Source organism: Henckelia pumila, chromosome 2 (genome assembly GCF_033568475.1).
Source record: "Henckelia pumila isolate YLH828 chromosome 2, ASM3356847v2, whole genome shotgun sequence".
Classification (NCBI taxonomy): domain Eukaryota; kingdom Viridiplantae; phylum Streptophyta; class Magnoliopsida; order Lamiales; family Gesneriaceae; genus Henckelia; species Henckelia pumila.
The window spans coordinates 176,590,347-176,605,014 of NC_133121.1; the positions used below are offsets into that span (position 1 = coordinate 176,590,347).

At 36.4% G+C, this 14,668-nt stretch overlaps 2 protein-coding genes across 3 annotated transcripts; one reads left to right on the forward strand and one right to left on the reverse strand.

Moving 5' to 3' along the window:
• The first annotated feature begins 296 nt into the window (after positions 1 to 296).
• LOC140881954 (uncharacterized) lies at positions 297 to 9,706 on the forward strand. Its single transcript, XM_073287643.1, has 10 exons — positions 297 to 859; positions 1,319 to 2,063; positions 2,626 to 3,250; positions 4,096 to 4,267; positions 4,931 to 5,291; positions 6,234 to 6,344; positions 6,879 to 7,221; positions 8,262 to 8,487; positions 8,591 to 8,812; positions 9,260 to 9,706. Exons 1-10 carry the CDS (start codon positions 333 to 335, stop codon positions 9,411 to 9,413), a joined length of 3,486 nt encoding a protein of 1,161 aa, XP_073143744.1. The 5' UTR covers positions 297 to 332; the 3' UTR covers positions 9,414 to 9,706.
• Positions 9,707 to 9,981: 275 nt separating this feature from the next.
• Positions 9,982 to 14,119, reverse strand: LOC140883979 (DNA polymerase epsilon subunit B). 2 transcript variants are annotated; one of them, XM_073290615.1, is made up of 13 exons: positions 13,907 to 14,119; positions 13,648 to 13,831; positions 13,128 to 13,281; positions 12,871 to 13,003; positions 12,458 to 12,534; positions 11,652 to 11,756; positions 11,479 to 11,559; positions 11,243 to 11,373; positions 11,067 to 11,161; positions 10,873 to 10,972; positions 10,555 to 10,669; positions 10,346 to 10,456; positions 9,982 to 10,254 (listed from the first exon to the last, which is right to left on the reverse strand). In XM_073290615.1, the coding sequence occupies exons 1-13, from the start codon at positions 14,067 to 14,069 to the stop codon at positions 10,114 to 10,116; spliced, it is 1,590 nt and encodes a 529-aa protein (XP_073146716.1). In that variant the 5' UTR covers positions 14,070 to 14,119; the 3' UTR covers positions 9,982 to 10,113. The 2 variants fall into 2 exon arrangements, with proteins under 2 accessions (XP_073146716.1, XP_073146715.1); XM_073290614.1 differs by having other exon boundaries at positions 13,648 to 14,119.
• Positions 14,120 to 14,668: the final 549 nt, after the last annotated feature.

Sequence of the window (14,668 nt, forward strand, 5' to 3'; positions counted from 1 at the left end):
ATATAAATCATGTACTTTAAAAATGTTTTATAAATAAAAAAAACTTGTAAGTATGTGTTTAGATAAGATTTTTATAAAATATTTTTGAAGTATATTTTTTGAAAAATGTTCTTTAGATATAGTTTAAAAATAACAATCATAAGGTGTTTTTAAATATTTTTAGAATGAAATCGTGCAAAAACAAAGATACCTTCCTTTGAACAAATACTTATGAAATTTTTTTATATAAATATTTTTCAAACAAAATTTATATATGAGGTGTTTCAAATAACTCAATATAAAAATCAAGCCAAGCCTTCCATTTCTTCTCTGCGATTCAATCACTTGCAAGCATGGAGGAAGGAGAGGAACTCTCCTCCAATACGACGTCGCTCTTCCCCGCTTTCCTCCCCTCAGAACCGCCCCAAATTCCCTCCGCGGCAGCCAACGCCGACGTTACATCTGCCGCCGCCGCTAGTTGGCTGCAAAACTCCAGTTTCACTACCGATCTCTCCGTCGTAAACGATGCCGTTTCAAAATATGAGCTCGCATACGATGCACTCGACGATGAAGAACAAGCATCTGAAGAAATTGACGCCAGTAAACGGCGGGATCAGTACGAGATGGTGGCTTCCTCGGCCTCTGATGAAGATGCGTCTGAAGGTGAAGGCCGGAAGAAAAGGAAGAAGAAGAAAAGGAGAAGGAGGGAGGCATCCAGCGAGGCTCGTTCATCTGCATATGATTTTCCAACTTCTCTTTCTTCTTCGAGAAAGTCTGGTGTTCAAAAATGGGCTTCTTCTGCTACCAGGCCTGGCGAGAAAGAGTATTTCTTTGATTCTCGAGGGGATCGCGATAATTTGGCTTTTGGTTCAGTTTACAGGTCAAGTTCATAAATTCTTTTTCTGCTTTTCTAATGCTTCGCTTCGTTTGCAGTTTGTTCTTTTGATCCGCATTATCTTCCTTGTCTACGAAATGAATGTCTTAATTTCAACAATGTCAGTCTCATATTTGATTAATCGTTGATTCAAACCTTTCTAATTGTATGCTGTGTTAATTTGCGTTCATTTGAAAACTGTTGTAACCTATATTACACACAGGTAATCCGTTCCCCCTACAGTGGCACTTAGCTCAGGTTTCTATTTTTTCATGTCATGTGGGAAGATCTTAAGTCAGTTGGTGCACCTCATTTTTTTTTCTTGTGTATAATATTTACTGCTGCATAATCTACTTGACCAGTACCAAATGGAGATTCTTGCGTGGAAGGATCAAATAATTTTGTTTGACAGCGATATATCATTTTGTGCTGATTTTGAAAGTACATTTATTTGATAAAATGCAGAATGGATGTTGCACATTACAAACTTTACAACTATAAGGAAGTTTCTGAGAGCAGAAATTTGCGATTTACTAGAGTTGGAGGTATGGATGGGGATGAGGATATTGATTGGTTAGACACAAAGCTTAAATCCGGGGGTCGCTATTGGTCTGCAAAGTATGCTGCCGTCGAACGTCATAAGAACCTGAAACGAATAAGAATTCTTGTTCCTACCAAGTCTATGGGGAATATGGTTACTGATTTTATTCCCATATCATCGGATGAAGATTCAGGTGGTGCACCGGTTTTAAACGTAACAGTCGTTGAAGAGTCTTGGGAAGATGAGGTGCTGCGAAAAACAAAGGAGTTCAATACTATGACTAGGGAACACCCACAGGATGAGAGTGTTTGGTTGGCGTTTGCGGAATTTCAAGATAAGGTTTCTAGAATGCAGCCTCATAAAGGTGTTCGTTTACAGACTCTAGAGAAGAAGATCAGCATTTTGGAGAAGGCAACTGAGTTTAACCCTGATAGTGAAGATTTGTTGCTTGCTCTTTTGAATGCTTATCAAACTAGAGATAGTTCTGATGTTTTAATTAGGAGATGGGAAAGAATACTAGCATCCAATTCAGGGAGTTACAAGCTGTGGAGAGAATTTTTTAGGGTCGTTCAGGGTGAATTCTCCAGATTCAAGGTTTCTGAGATGAGGAAGATTTATGCAAATGCAATCCAAGCCTTAGGTGGTGCTTGTATCAAGCAGCATAGGCAGGTTCTCACTTTAGTGATTCACATTTTCTTCCCTCTGGTAGAACTTTAACAAAAAATTTATCTTGGCTGCACCGTGTATTTTTTTTCACATGAATGAAGGTTCAGAATTGTTTTGACATCAATTGAAATTGATAGGCGTCCATGACTGGCTCCGTGTTTTTTTGAAGATGAACTTTGTGTATTGTTTTGCCAGAAAAAGAAATACTGTCAGGTGATACCTCATTAGACTTTATTAAATAAAAAACCTATCTGCAGACAACATGAGAGACCATAAGTAACTGGGTGTGCTGTCTCCACTTATTGAGCAGATACTCTGCGCGGAGAAATCAACTTGCATTTATTTGGAGAAATTCTTATGGGCCTTAATACTCTTTTCTTCTTATAATGACTTGTTCATTTTTCTGTTTTATTCCTACCTTAAACCTTGGACACATAATTTCTCACAAATTTGCTGTATTTTTTGTATTTAGCTACATGTCTCTCTATTTTGGAATCATATATCTAATTCATAATGAGCTACCGAGATGTTGATCCTAAATCCTTAAATTTTGTTCTGAATGCAGGCATGCCCATCTGGCAATGAAACTCCTGTTGATCCGTCCATTGTGCAATTGGAACTTGGTTTAGTTGATATATTTCTTAGTCTTTGCCGCCTAGAGTGGCAAGCAGGTTATCAGGAGTTGGCCACTGCTTTATTTCAGGCAGAGATTGAATATACTTTGTTCTCTCCCTCTTTAGTTCTTTCTGAACAAAGTAAGCAAAGACTGTTTGAACACTTTTGGAGCAGTGATGGTGCCAGAATAGGGGAAGATGGTGCATTTGGATGGTCAACATGGCTAGAGAAAGAAGAAGAACAGAGGCAGAGACTTATTAGTGAAGAGACCTCGACAACAGCTGATGAGGGTGGCTGGACAGGTTGGTTTGATCCGATATCACAGAATAAGGAAATTGATGAATTTCCAGTGAGTAATGCTGAGAATGATGTCATTTTTGGGGAGTTTGATGATGAATCTGATGCTAGAGATGTTGAGCAGAAGGATGATATTGAGTCTCTGCTTAAAGAGCTTGGGATTGATGCAGCTGCTGAAGCTGATGTTAAGGTCAAAGATACAAGAACATGGACTAATTGGTCTAAGGCAGAGTTGGCCAGAGATTTTGACCAGTGGATGCCTCTTCATCCGAAATCTGGTTTGCCTTCGCTCATATTTACTCTGATTCGTTGATTGATTTTGTTGCAAAACGATGATTTGAAATGTGAAATGAAATGTTACCGAAATTACATTTTTTTAATGTGGAATGGAATGTAATGGTGAAATGTGTTTCCCATACCTAGGAGAGAACCTTAACCTTTTCCAATTATATTTCTATCAAGGGTGTAATAAAAAGATAGAAACATCAACGATTCAAATTTTTGTTTGTAAAATTAATAGTAACAGTATCTGAACCAAATGAGATGGTTTGTATTATTTGCACTCTAGCATCGTACGATCTCCAGGTGCATAATAGCTTAAACTTAAGGTGTTTCGCTAACTTTATTAAAAAATGGAACGATTATTTAAAACATTGGGAAATGTTTCAGTTTTGGTTGTAAATCTTATTACCCGAGAAACTTAGAATCTTAAATTTGTTGAAGTTTTAAAAGTTTTTCTGGTATTTTTGTCATTTTATAGCTTGAATATTACCTAAATGATTGGATAAATATTTTCTTCAAATCTAACACACCAGCAATGAAAAAACAACTTTGTTCATGACACTAATAATTTTGAAAGTACCTCCTATTTTTTGCGTTTTTCATGTAAAATGGAACTTACTTATATATTGATGGAAACTTTTGGAATTCTCATTCCATTCTCACTATGTGTGATGCTAAGCCTGAGAACTGACTTTAACAAGTTAACATATAAAACACCTGCCAGCAATTCATGCTTCATAGCATGTGGACTTCCTTTCTTGCTTTTTGTGTTAAATGACTAAATTTTATTGTTTATACATTATTTTCGCAGCCTAATAATTTCCAACAATTGGCAAAACAGATCCAAATTCATGTAATGATGGTACAGCTGACGACGAGGACAATGAGCAACTTTTCAGGACCATATTATATGAAGATGTGTGTGATCACCTATTCTCGTTAAAATCTGAGGAAGCCCGTATGTCTCTGATCGCCCAGTTTATAGATTTCTATGAAGGGAGAATAGCTCACTGGTGAGTGTTGTGGCATTTTAAAAGATATATGCTCTTTCATTAGAAATTTTTACCATCAATTGGTTGTGGAATTCTTCGACTTCTGTTTGTTTAGAGAACTGTTGATATCTTAATTGCTGTTATTTTGGGGAAAAGATACTGATGTCATATGGAATTTCCAGTAGCATGTAGACAATTGGTTTTTAACTGTTCGCTTGTAGTTCGCTTTATCTAAATCTTATCCTGTTGATGCTGATTGAGCACTTTTTGAAATAAGAAACAATTCTATTATTAATAATAAATATAAAATTTGCAATTGAAATTTATAACATTATTGTGTTTTGCAAATATAGATTGACAGCCCCATTTGTTTCTTGTGCACTAAAAACTGCATATAATATCCTCAATTGTTTGTACCATAAAATAGAGCAATTCCACATTCAAAATACACAAAAGTGGTTTAATGATAACATAAAGCGATTGGCTATCACCTGGTATGCCGTATGAGGCTATCACCTGGTTCATACCATGACTAATAATTTCTCAACTTTTGTTATTATTTTAGTTTTGCTAAGTGATCGTTTAATTTGATATGAGTTTTTGTTTAAATTTAATTATGAGTCTCTCACTTAGCCACAAAGGAATATTGTTGTTGCTGTTCTGATTGCTGTCTCATCTTTGCAGGACTTGTACAAACAGTCCAAGTTGGGTTGAAAAAACCCTCAGTTTGGAGGCTCTTTCACATTCTGTGTTAGAGAACTTGAGAAGAGTGCATGATGTTCTGACAGAAAAAAGAACTCACTCAAGGAGTACCAGTTTGGAGCTTCTTATGAACTGCTCCAATGACAAAAATGTGAGAAGCGACACCATGAAATTCCTTCGCAATGCCTCGTTACTTTGTTTAAAAGCTTTTCCTCAGAATTACATGCTGCAAGAAGCTGCTCTCATAGCTGAAGAGCTATCAAACACAAGTACCGATTCAACAGGCAGTTCTGTAACCCCTTGTCGAGCTCTGGCAAAAACTTTATTGAAAAATGATCGGCAGGTTTGTCCTTTCTCTCCCATTTGTCTTTAATATTTGAAGCACACAAACTGTGTGTTTACCATTGTATCCTATCCTGTGACCAGATCTGAGAAACAAATTACCTGTTGCTTTTTGTGTTTCTTAATTGCTTTAGATGCTTGTGTTATGTGTATATTTATCATTATATTCTAGGGACATTTATGGTGAAAGAAATTATGATCTTATGTTGTTTTCGGTAGAGTATTTGCCACAAATGTATGTGCAACTTTGTTTTATTGTATATGAAGGACTTCCAGCATCAAGATGATGATAGCTCTGTAAAGCTTACAAAATGGAATGTTGATTCATAGCACAAGTCTCATGAGATAATCTTTTTAAGTAGTTTAACCAGCCTTAAAAAGGACAGTAGAATCTTAAACATTGAAAGCTAGAACATTTTCTTGACTGGAAAATTTCTTATTGATCATATTAGTTTGTTGTGCATAATAACCATCAGTCAAACTCTAATTTTCTCATGTTTTCATTCTTAATGAACTATATTTCCACTCAGCAATTACCAATTGACTGGTTAATTTCTAAATATTGTTAAACATGTTGGCATATTTTTGTTGGAAGTGTTGGAATGGCATCTAAGACTTCTTGGGTGTATTGTCGAGGATTTGTTTGTGTCCTCGCACCAATTGACACTTTTGAGACACAAATGAGAGCATCCGGGAGGCCTAGGTGTCCGACTTGTGTCAACGTGCGTTTGCTATTTTCTAGGCGTTTTTCCTGCCAAGCAGAAAGATGCCCAAGTATAAGTAGTAATCCTCAATTGATAACTACCTCTTTCTTATCATTTCGTAAAATCCAACTGAAGATTGTGAAGATTAGTTGACGGTTTGGCTGATACATATTCATTTTTTCCATAATGATGCTCTTGGATTGATGTTTTGACGGTCTATTTGTGCTTCGTCGTTATAGGATGTATTGCTCTGTGGAGTTTATGCACAAAGAGAAGCACTTTTCGGCAACATTGATAATTCCAGGAAGGTTTTTGATATGGCATTAACATCTGTTGAGGGGCTTCCACAGGTATGATTTTATGTTTACTTTTTACTGCTCTTGATGTCACTTGTTAGCACTAGTTCGGGTGAAAGACTGCTGTCAATTTACTGAGTAGCTTTTTCCGCACTAGAGGTGAATAAAGGATTTTCAGCAAATTGTAAATCTTTTTAGTCTGATGATTATCTGCCAAATTAGTATTTTCTGCTGGTATTTTCCCCTATTTCATGTGCACGTTTCACTGGGAAAAGTTTTGGGCCAGCAGAGTATGCTAATTTTTGTTGAGTGGTTTTATTTCTTTTGTTTTTGGTTGAAGTTTTTCCATTTTTCTCTTCCATGTGTTAGTCAACTAGGTGAACTTAGATAATGAAAGGCTTGTATGTGCTATTCCTATTAATATTCCTCAAATCGTACTAAATTTAGTGCACTGGATCAGGTGATATTGAGACAATATTCTTGCATTGCAAAATCCCTCCCGTACATCATAACTATGCTATCCTTGTGCCGTCCTGTCCTTGAAAAAGTCGATGACACATTTGTATGTTATTAAATCTGACAAAGCAGGATGCTCGTCCAAAGGCTCCTCTTTTATATTTCTGGTATGCTGAAATGGAGATATCAAATGATAATGCTGAATCATCATCGCGTGCAACACATATCTTGTCTTGCTTAGGTAGTGGAGCAAGATATAGTCCATTTAATGGTCAACCATCAGCTTTGCAAAAACTTAGAGCCCGCCAGGGGTTTAAAGATCAAATAAAAATGCTAGGTTCAATGTGGGCACGCGGTATCATAGATGATCCTTCAGCTGCTATCATTTCCTCAGCAGCTTTATTTGAAGAGCTGACTTCTGGATGGACTTCTGCTCTGGAAATTTTGGAGCATTCCTTTACAATGGTGCTTCCAGGTGAAATAAGCTTTTCCTGTGATTTTTTTTATTATCCTTGAAATTTTGAGCTCTTTTCTCTGAACTAATGAATTGGGAAATTTTTCTAAATGTCCCGTCTCTGAAGAGAGATCGAAGACTGGGTCATTGACTGGCTGGTGAACTGCTCGATCTTTCTCGTTCAATTTTTGGAGATTTGTTATTTTGAGAAATAGATGTTATCCCTCACAAGATTAAATCTATCCCGAACTCTTTAAGAAATAAACAGTTAAATGATGTCAAGTTAAAGCAATTGCAATCTAGCGTGGATCCACAAACTTTTGAAGCCAAGCAATAGTCAATAAGAACAAAGATATGCACACGTTTCTTCTGGTGGGTAGTTTTTTTTTAAGGGAAAATAGTGAAAAATAACCTCGGTCAAACTAAGTTTTTGAAAAATGACCTTCCCAAGTGTATGTTTGAGAGTTAGTTTCCGAGAAAAAAAAAAAGAAAAAAAGAAAGAGATTTGACCGAGGTTACATCAAAGATTCAAAATATCCCGTAGTTTAAAATGACTAAATTAATTTTTTGACTGTTTCACAAAAGCGAGAAGATATTTCCCAGAAGACAATGTGGCCATGGAACTAATAATATGCAACTCTGAACAATGATTTGGGCAGTGACCATAACCAATATACTTTCAACCAAAATCAAGCCTATTTAAGCATCTTCTTACACTAGTTATTGTATTTAATCATGTCCATGAATGAGTGATTTATCATAGGTTATAGATTATTTATTATCCATCTGTGTACATTGACTGGGGACAGTTAATTGGTGATGCTGAGGCATGTGACACTTAAACTTTTGTAATTATCTACTGTAGTTCTTACTTTAATAGAAGGTGATAAATTTTTTTTATCACAGTTATTTTTTTATTTATTTTACCAAGTAGAAACATAGTTTTCATGCCTTTCTATTGGTTTCACTGTTCAGTCTAATGTTTTCATTGTCTGTTCTTGTATCGTGCAATTATTTGTTGTTTCCTCAACAAAATGACTTGCTATAAATTTATGATGCAGAGAGAAGACGGCAAAGTCAACAACTAGAATTTTTGATGAACTACTATGTGAGGATGCTTTGTAGAAATCATGTGGAACTTAAGATTTCAAAAGTATGGGAGGCCATCACGAAAGGGTTACAGATGTATCCCTTTAATTCACCTTTACACAATGCTTTGGTTGAAATTAGTGATCTTTATACTTCACCCAATAAACTGCGATGGACCTTGGATGATTACTTTCACAAGTAAAATATTTTTATCCTCTTTCTTATTTGGACTTTTGGTGATATTAATCGACGCAAGATTCACAAATTCTAAATTTGCTTGCACTTTTGCTTGTCGTCACAGAAAACCATCGGTGATCACATGGCTCTATGCATTGTCATTTGAGATGAATGCAGGGGGCTCCAAACACAGAATACGTGGACTTTTTGAAAGGGCACTAGAGGATGGCAAATTGCAGAATTTGGTGATTCTCTGGCGTTGTTATCTGGAATATGAGATGAACATAGCATGCAACTTTGCTGCAGCTAAAAGAGTTTTCTTTCGTGCAATTCACGCTTGTCCCTGGTATCATTTCTTTGATGTTACTTGGTGCATGTATATACACACTAATGGACATAAATTTCTGTGAATTGATTGTCATCCTTGTACTTGGAAAAATCTATAATTTTTTGCATATACTCCTTCCAAGAATCCGGAAGTTGTATGCAATAATATACTGAATATATCCTCAAATTTAAGCAAATCTTTTTTATCCCAATTGATTTTTGCCATGGCGTGGCATGGAAATAGTTGTCATCATCATGAAATGTGTATCCGTTTTCTTTTACATAGTAATGATGCTTGCTTTTCCAAGATAAAAGAATGTTCTCGCAAAAAATAAGTAAAAGTAAAGATAGAAATGACCAATAGGGCTTAACAGAAAGCATAAAACATATTGTTTATTTTCGTCATGTCTCTCCATTCTAATTTTTATGACATTGCCAGTCTGACTTTTCTTTTTTATCATTCCAGGTCTAAAAGGTTGTGGCTCGATGGATTCCTCAAACTTGATTCCATACTGACTGTCAAAGAACTCTCCGATCTCCAAGAAGTCATGCGGGACAAAGAACTCAATTTGAGGACAGATATATATGAGATTTTATTGGAAGATGATATGGATGTGTAGCTTTCAAACGTCGCGCCTCTGTTGAGTCGAGCTTTTGAGCCATTGTTGTTCAAGTCAGTTCGATCCAGAGCCCAAGGGGTGACTTGTGCCATAAATAGCTGTAAATCAAGATCACTTGTGTTGCTGGAATAGGACAATTTAAAGTGAGAAGCCTAGGGTACTATACTAATGTATATTACGTATGGACAATGTAACATTAGTCTTCACTTTTTGTATGTTTGAATATCATGAATTTTTCCGTTTTCAAGATATTTTTTATAGTGATCTTATCATATTTTTTGAATGGAGTTGTTTAAAAAGTGAGCCCTAGATTCCACCACATATTGTATCTGTCATTTCCAATGAATTAGCATAAAGTTGGAGTCATGTACATAGTCATTCACTAGATGTTTAGTTGCCATGTAAAGTTATGAGGTGACCAATGTGGCAGCTTCATGGCTGTATGTGTTCTTGCTGAAATTATTCACTGTGGATTCAATGGAGAGATACTAAAAGAATAATGACATCGATGAATTTGAATAACTAGTGATTAAAATTTTTAAAGAAAAAATAAAAAAAATGAGCTTTTTTAACATTAGAGGTTCAAAATTTTGAAACTGTACAACAAAAAATCCAACCCAAGGCAAGCACACAATACTTGTAAGAATGTCATCTATCGAGTGAAGTCCAGAACTTTGTGCCGCATCTTCCATTGCAGTAGTCAGAGGGCAGATAATTCAACCTCTCGAGAGCAAGGTCGATAAGCCGCAAATGTGTTGTCGTTTGAGAAGGAACCAGGATTAAAGCATGTAATTCCTGTGTAATTGAATGCTTTTTGCTCACTTCTATCTCCCAGTACTATCTGTTCAACAAAACAAAACACGAACTTTCAACAGATACAGATCAATTTACATTTTCAACGTTATATATATTTATCAACAAAAGGTTATTACTGTGTGTGGAGTTGGATAGAGGTGAAGACAGTGATCAAAATTCCAAATAATTGGCTGTACACTCAAGGGCAGAGGACAGAGATGACTTTGGTGTGTGATGGTGGCGACAAGCTGCAGAAAAAATACACAATGATCAGTAAATCGATATTCTAGGATTACATGAATGATGAGCATCATCTATAACGAGTTGTGAATGTTAACAGACTCACGTGCTCAAAAGGATCACTTGTTTCTTCATTCGAGGGTGGCATCAGACATGATCTGCGCATTCTATAAAGCATATCTTGACGAAAAAAGACAATCTCTTGCGTGTAAAATTTGATCCTGACTCCAACAAAAAGGTCTTGATTCTCAGTTTGGGAAAAACCAGAAAAAGAAACCGAGAAGTAAAACATAAGAGTATCCTAATAATCATGATTTGGCTGGAAGAATTCAGATCGACATAAAAATAATCAAATTACGAGGAAAGCTTTACTCAAATTTGACTCAAACTTCTCAAGAATAACTGGGAAGTAATCAGATAAAACCTGCAAGGATTACTCAAGAACGCAGCATTTGGAATGTAGTTCTGAAGCTCTTCAGTTACGTACTTAGGCAGTAAACATCTGGGCAGAACATTAGAAGGTCCTGAAAATCAGCAGAGTACATGTTTCTTATACAGATATGATGCATATATGCACGCAATCATTTCATGAAAACCCTGATCTAATTATCAACCCACCTACATCATCAGGACCAGGAATGAAAAGAAATCCGCTGTGTTCTTTTAAACGTTGGTGGTCTGCAATCATTTTTCCTAGCTTTCCAAACTGTGATCTGCAGATGTTCCATCTTTTATTACTCTCACACACTCGACTAACTGTAATAACAATTAGGATATAAAAGAGAGTTTCTCACCTGAGGCTTGAGTATGAATTAAAAGAAAGGTTACATGGACGAGAACAGAAGTTTCCCATGAACACAAACAGAGATGGGACAACATGCTCATTTTCATAACCACTGAAGATGGTCTTAAGATTTTCCATGGTCTTCTCCAATGATTAGACAATGAAGCGATTAGTAAGCACATTAACCAATAGAAAGGTATTACAAAGTTAATAGAATAATCAGGGATAACAGTCAGAGAAAATTACATCCTCATTGTCCAGCCAAACATCGGAAAGTATAACGAACATGTCATTCACAGCCTCCTTTTCCAGCTCCGCCAGCCTTCTCTGTAGCATGAGTTAGGGATGTGATCGACCATTTTGTAAACATGAGAAGCAAAATGATTTTTCAATCAGCAGCGAAAAGAGTGGGAGGATACAGTTTCTTCTTTTGTAAGCGAACCAGAACCAAAAAAATCAATTCCAGAAAACATTGTAACTGACTTTTCTCTGTCTTCTAGTGGAGGAAATCCACAAGTTTTTACCTGCACAATAATTTGCAAAAGGCAAACTACGCTTATCCGGACAAGAGTTTAAATTTCATATTCAACGAGGAAACTTTAGATTGAATTCAAGGCCTCAAGTTTAGGGTCTTAGTTAATATTTGTTTGTAGCTCAGAACAAGGCTGCTAACAAATCTCAGTTCATATTTCTTAACCTCTCCTATATTTCTCATGTTCTCACTCTCCACATATATTTAATATCTACAAAGGAGCCCTGACCACTATCTTAGCTACAGAATCTCATGATTACTGCCTACACCAACAAAATCTAAGAAGCCAATATATAATGACTCAACTCGTAGCAAAGCACAGGCATTCCCCATTTTGGCATTTTCTAACAGCATAGATCGCAGTTGACAAAACTTGGCAACACAAGTAGCACTCTTGACAACATCGAAAAACCTCTTTAACAACAAAAACATGAATAGATGGATGAGAAATAGAATGGCCTAAGATACGGTTATAGCTCTAAAGAAATTAACGATTGATAAGGCCAGTTGAAGTATCTTTATTTCAAGGCACAAGGATCGTGCATATTGACAACTACCTAGAATTGTATTCTCATTACTGTCCTACTTCAGCACTCACATTATAAACAACCATCAACACAACCTACAAAGATCCAAGTTCTACTTTACAGTCCTTGTCAAGTCGAATCGTCTAAAAACAGAACAAGAACAAACCTTGAAAATGCCATTCAAGAGCATCTCGCCTTCTGCTAAGACTATTGTGTTTTCTGAAAAGAACCCTGTTGTTATTCTGTGGTTCATATTAAAGAAACTGAAAGAACTCATATTTTATAGGTAAAATGTGAAAGCAACACCTCACCCAATCACATCACATGACAAGGATTCTCAAAACATTATGCACAGTTAAACAATGGCTATGGTATTTTTTTCTTAATTATTCAGTTTAGCATGAGCTAAGTTTGTTTCAGGAATTTAAGAATAGGATAGGAACCGGCATGTGAAACAGTGTGTGGAGTCAATAAAACTCAGAAAATTAATCGAATATGGTAGAAATTAGAATGTGGTAGGAAATTAAAAACATGGAGCACAGATTTAAGATGCATGGCGATCAGTGATAGCAGAGGATATTGCGTCGGACAAATCAACTTCCACAGCAGCAGTTAAGTCTTCCAAGTAGAAATGACCATCCTCAAGTTGTGAAATCAAACCCATCACCCATTTCTTTCCTGTCTGCCCAACAAGAGATTGAATCGTAGAAATCTGAAAGGGAAGACAATTTCTCGTAAAAATGGATGAAGATCGCAGTCATAAACAATTTTGTTTGTTCATAGTATAGCAAGCAAATATGTGATTTTGCACATTGGTGGTGGGAGGAAATAAGCACCTGGCAGCTACCATAATCAGAAATATCGCTATCAAAAACAGGAGTGGAAAAATGGGGGTCACGAGAAAGCTTCTGGAACAACAAGAGAAATCTATCCTTATACAATGTGGCCTTTGCTGAAGCATCACCATGAATTGGGGGCTTCGCTTTATACCTACACGAAATAGGGGGGGAAATGCCAATTTACAGTAATGAACCAAATATGTGCAAGCACCAACATAAAGTTGTTACACGAGTTAATAAAATAAACCAAAAATGCAAATGTTAGTACAGTATTTATCATGTTCTAAAGTCTCTTCACACCCTTGCAGGTCTTATTTCAAGAAAACAGGCCATCACATAACCTAATCCTCTTGCTAAACAACAGAACTACCACTTGAACCAACAAAGCTTTCACATTTCCCAATAATACCATATGCTTTCAATAGCTTCTACGTAAAGCTTCTAACTTTGACTAAACTTTGCTATAAACCACAATCAAAACAACACTACTGAATGCATCCAAGATAGCTCCACGTACTCGTGAAATAATTTCTTGATTGGGTCATATCGAAATTTCGGGAAATCAAACGCATCGATGATGCCCATAGGCTGTGCAGATGATTCACAACCATTTCCCGTCAGACCCTCCGCAGCAGTATTCGTTTCCAGCAAAAGACTCACTACTTTTTGCACCGGCTCCTTGTCCAGTACCGAAGATTTCACTATACCAAAAACAATAGTCACGATATTACTCAATGAAATAACATTACGAAATTCGAAAATATTTGATTTGTTACGAGGTCGGCGGCGAATCTCTTCCAGGAGGATATCGAGGGCTTCGTCTTCGGCACCGGGGAAGTGGATTAGGAAACGCTGAAACTCAGACAAAGCTTCGAATTTGATTGTATAACCTCTCATCTTGAATTTCCTCTGCAATTTGTTTCTGATAGCGCTGTTCATTTTGCTTCTTCAAACTCTGTGGTTTCTTCGGAATCCAACAATGGCGGGATTTGTCGATCTGTTGAGTTCTGACTCGAGATTATGGTCTGGAGTTGGGCAGTTGGCGGGAAATGAAGAGGTTTTAGTTTGGGCTGATTTAATGGGCTTTCTGTTTTATTTCTTTGGGTTATGGCCCGAGTACTAATATGGGCTTAGACTCCATAACGAGACTTGAAATTTAAGGCCGCACAATGCTTTTATGATAATTTTCAATATATTCCCTTATTTTATATCACAATGGCAGCTGAGTCCATCGCTTTCTATTTTTCATCATATTTTCGCGATTGATCATTCAATTTGGTGTTAAAACAAACGGAATCTATGGCATGTGATTTATTTAGCATGTGAAAGTGACCATTTTATTAGTTGCATTTATTCTTGACTTGTTCCTCGAATAACGGAAAATTCTATGCTATACCGAGAAAAATATCCCTCCATATTTTCTCGGGATATTAGCGCGAACAACTTACTCAAAAAAACACTAATGACATACACATGTTTTTCGATGAGATGTTCTAATTCAATGTGAGTTTTTTTTTCCAATTTAACAAATAATTCGA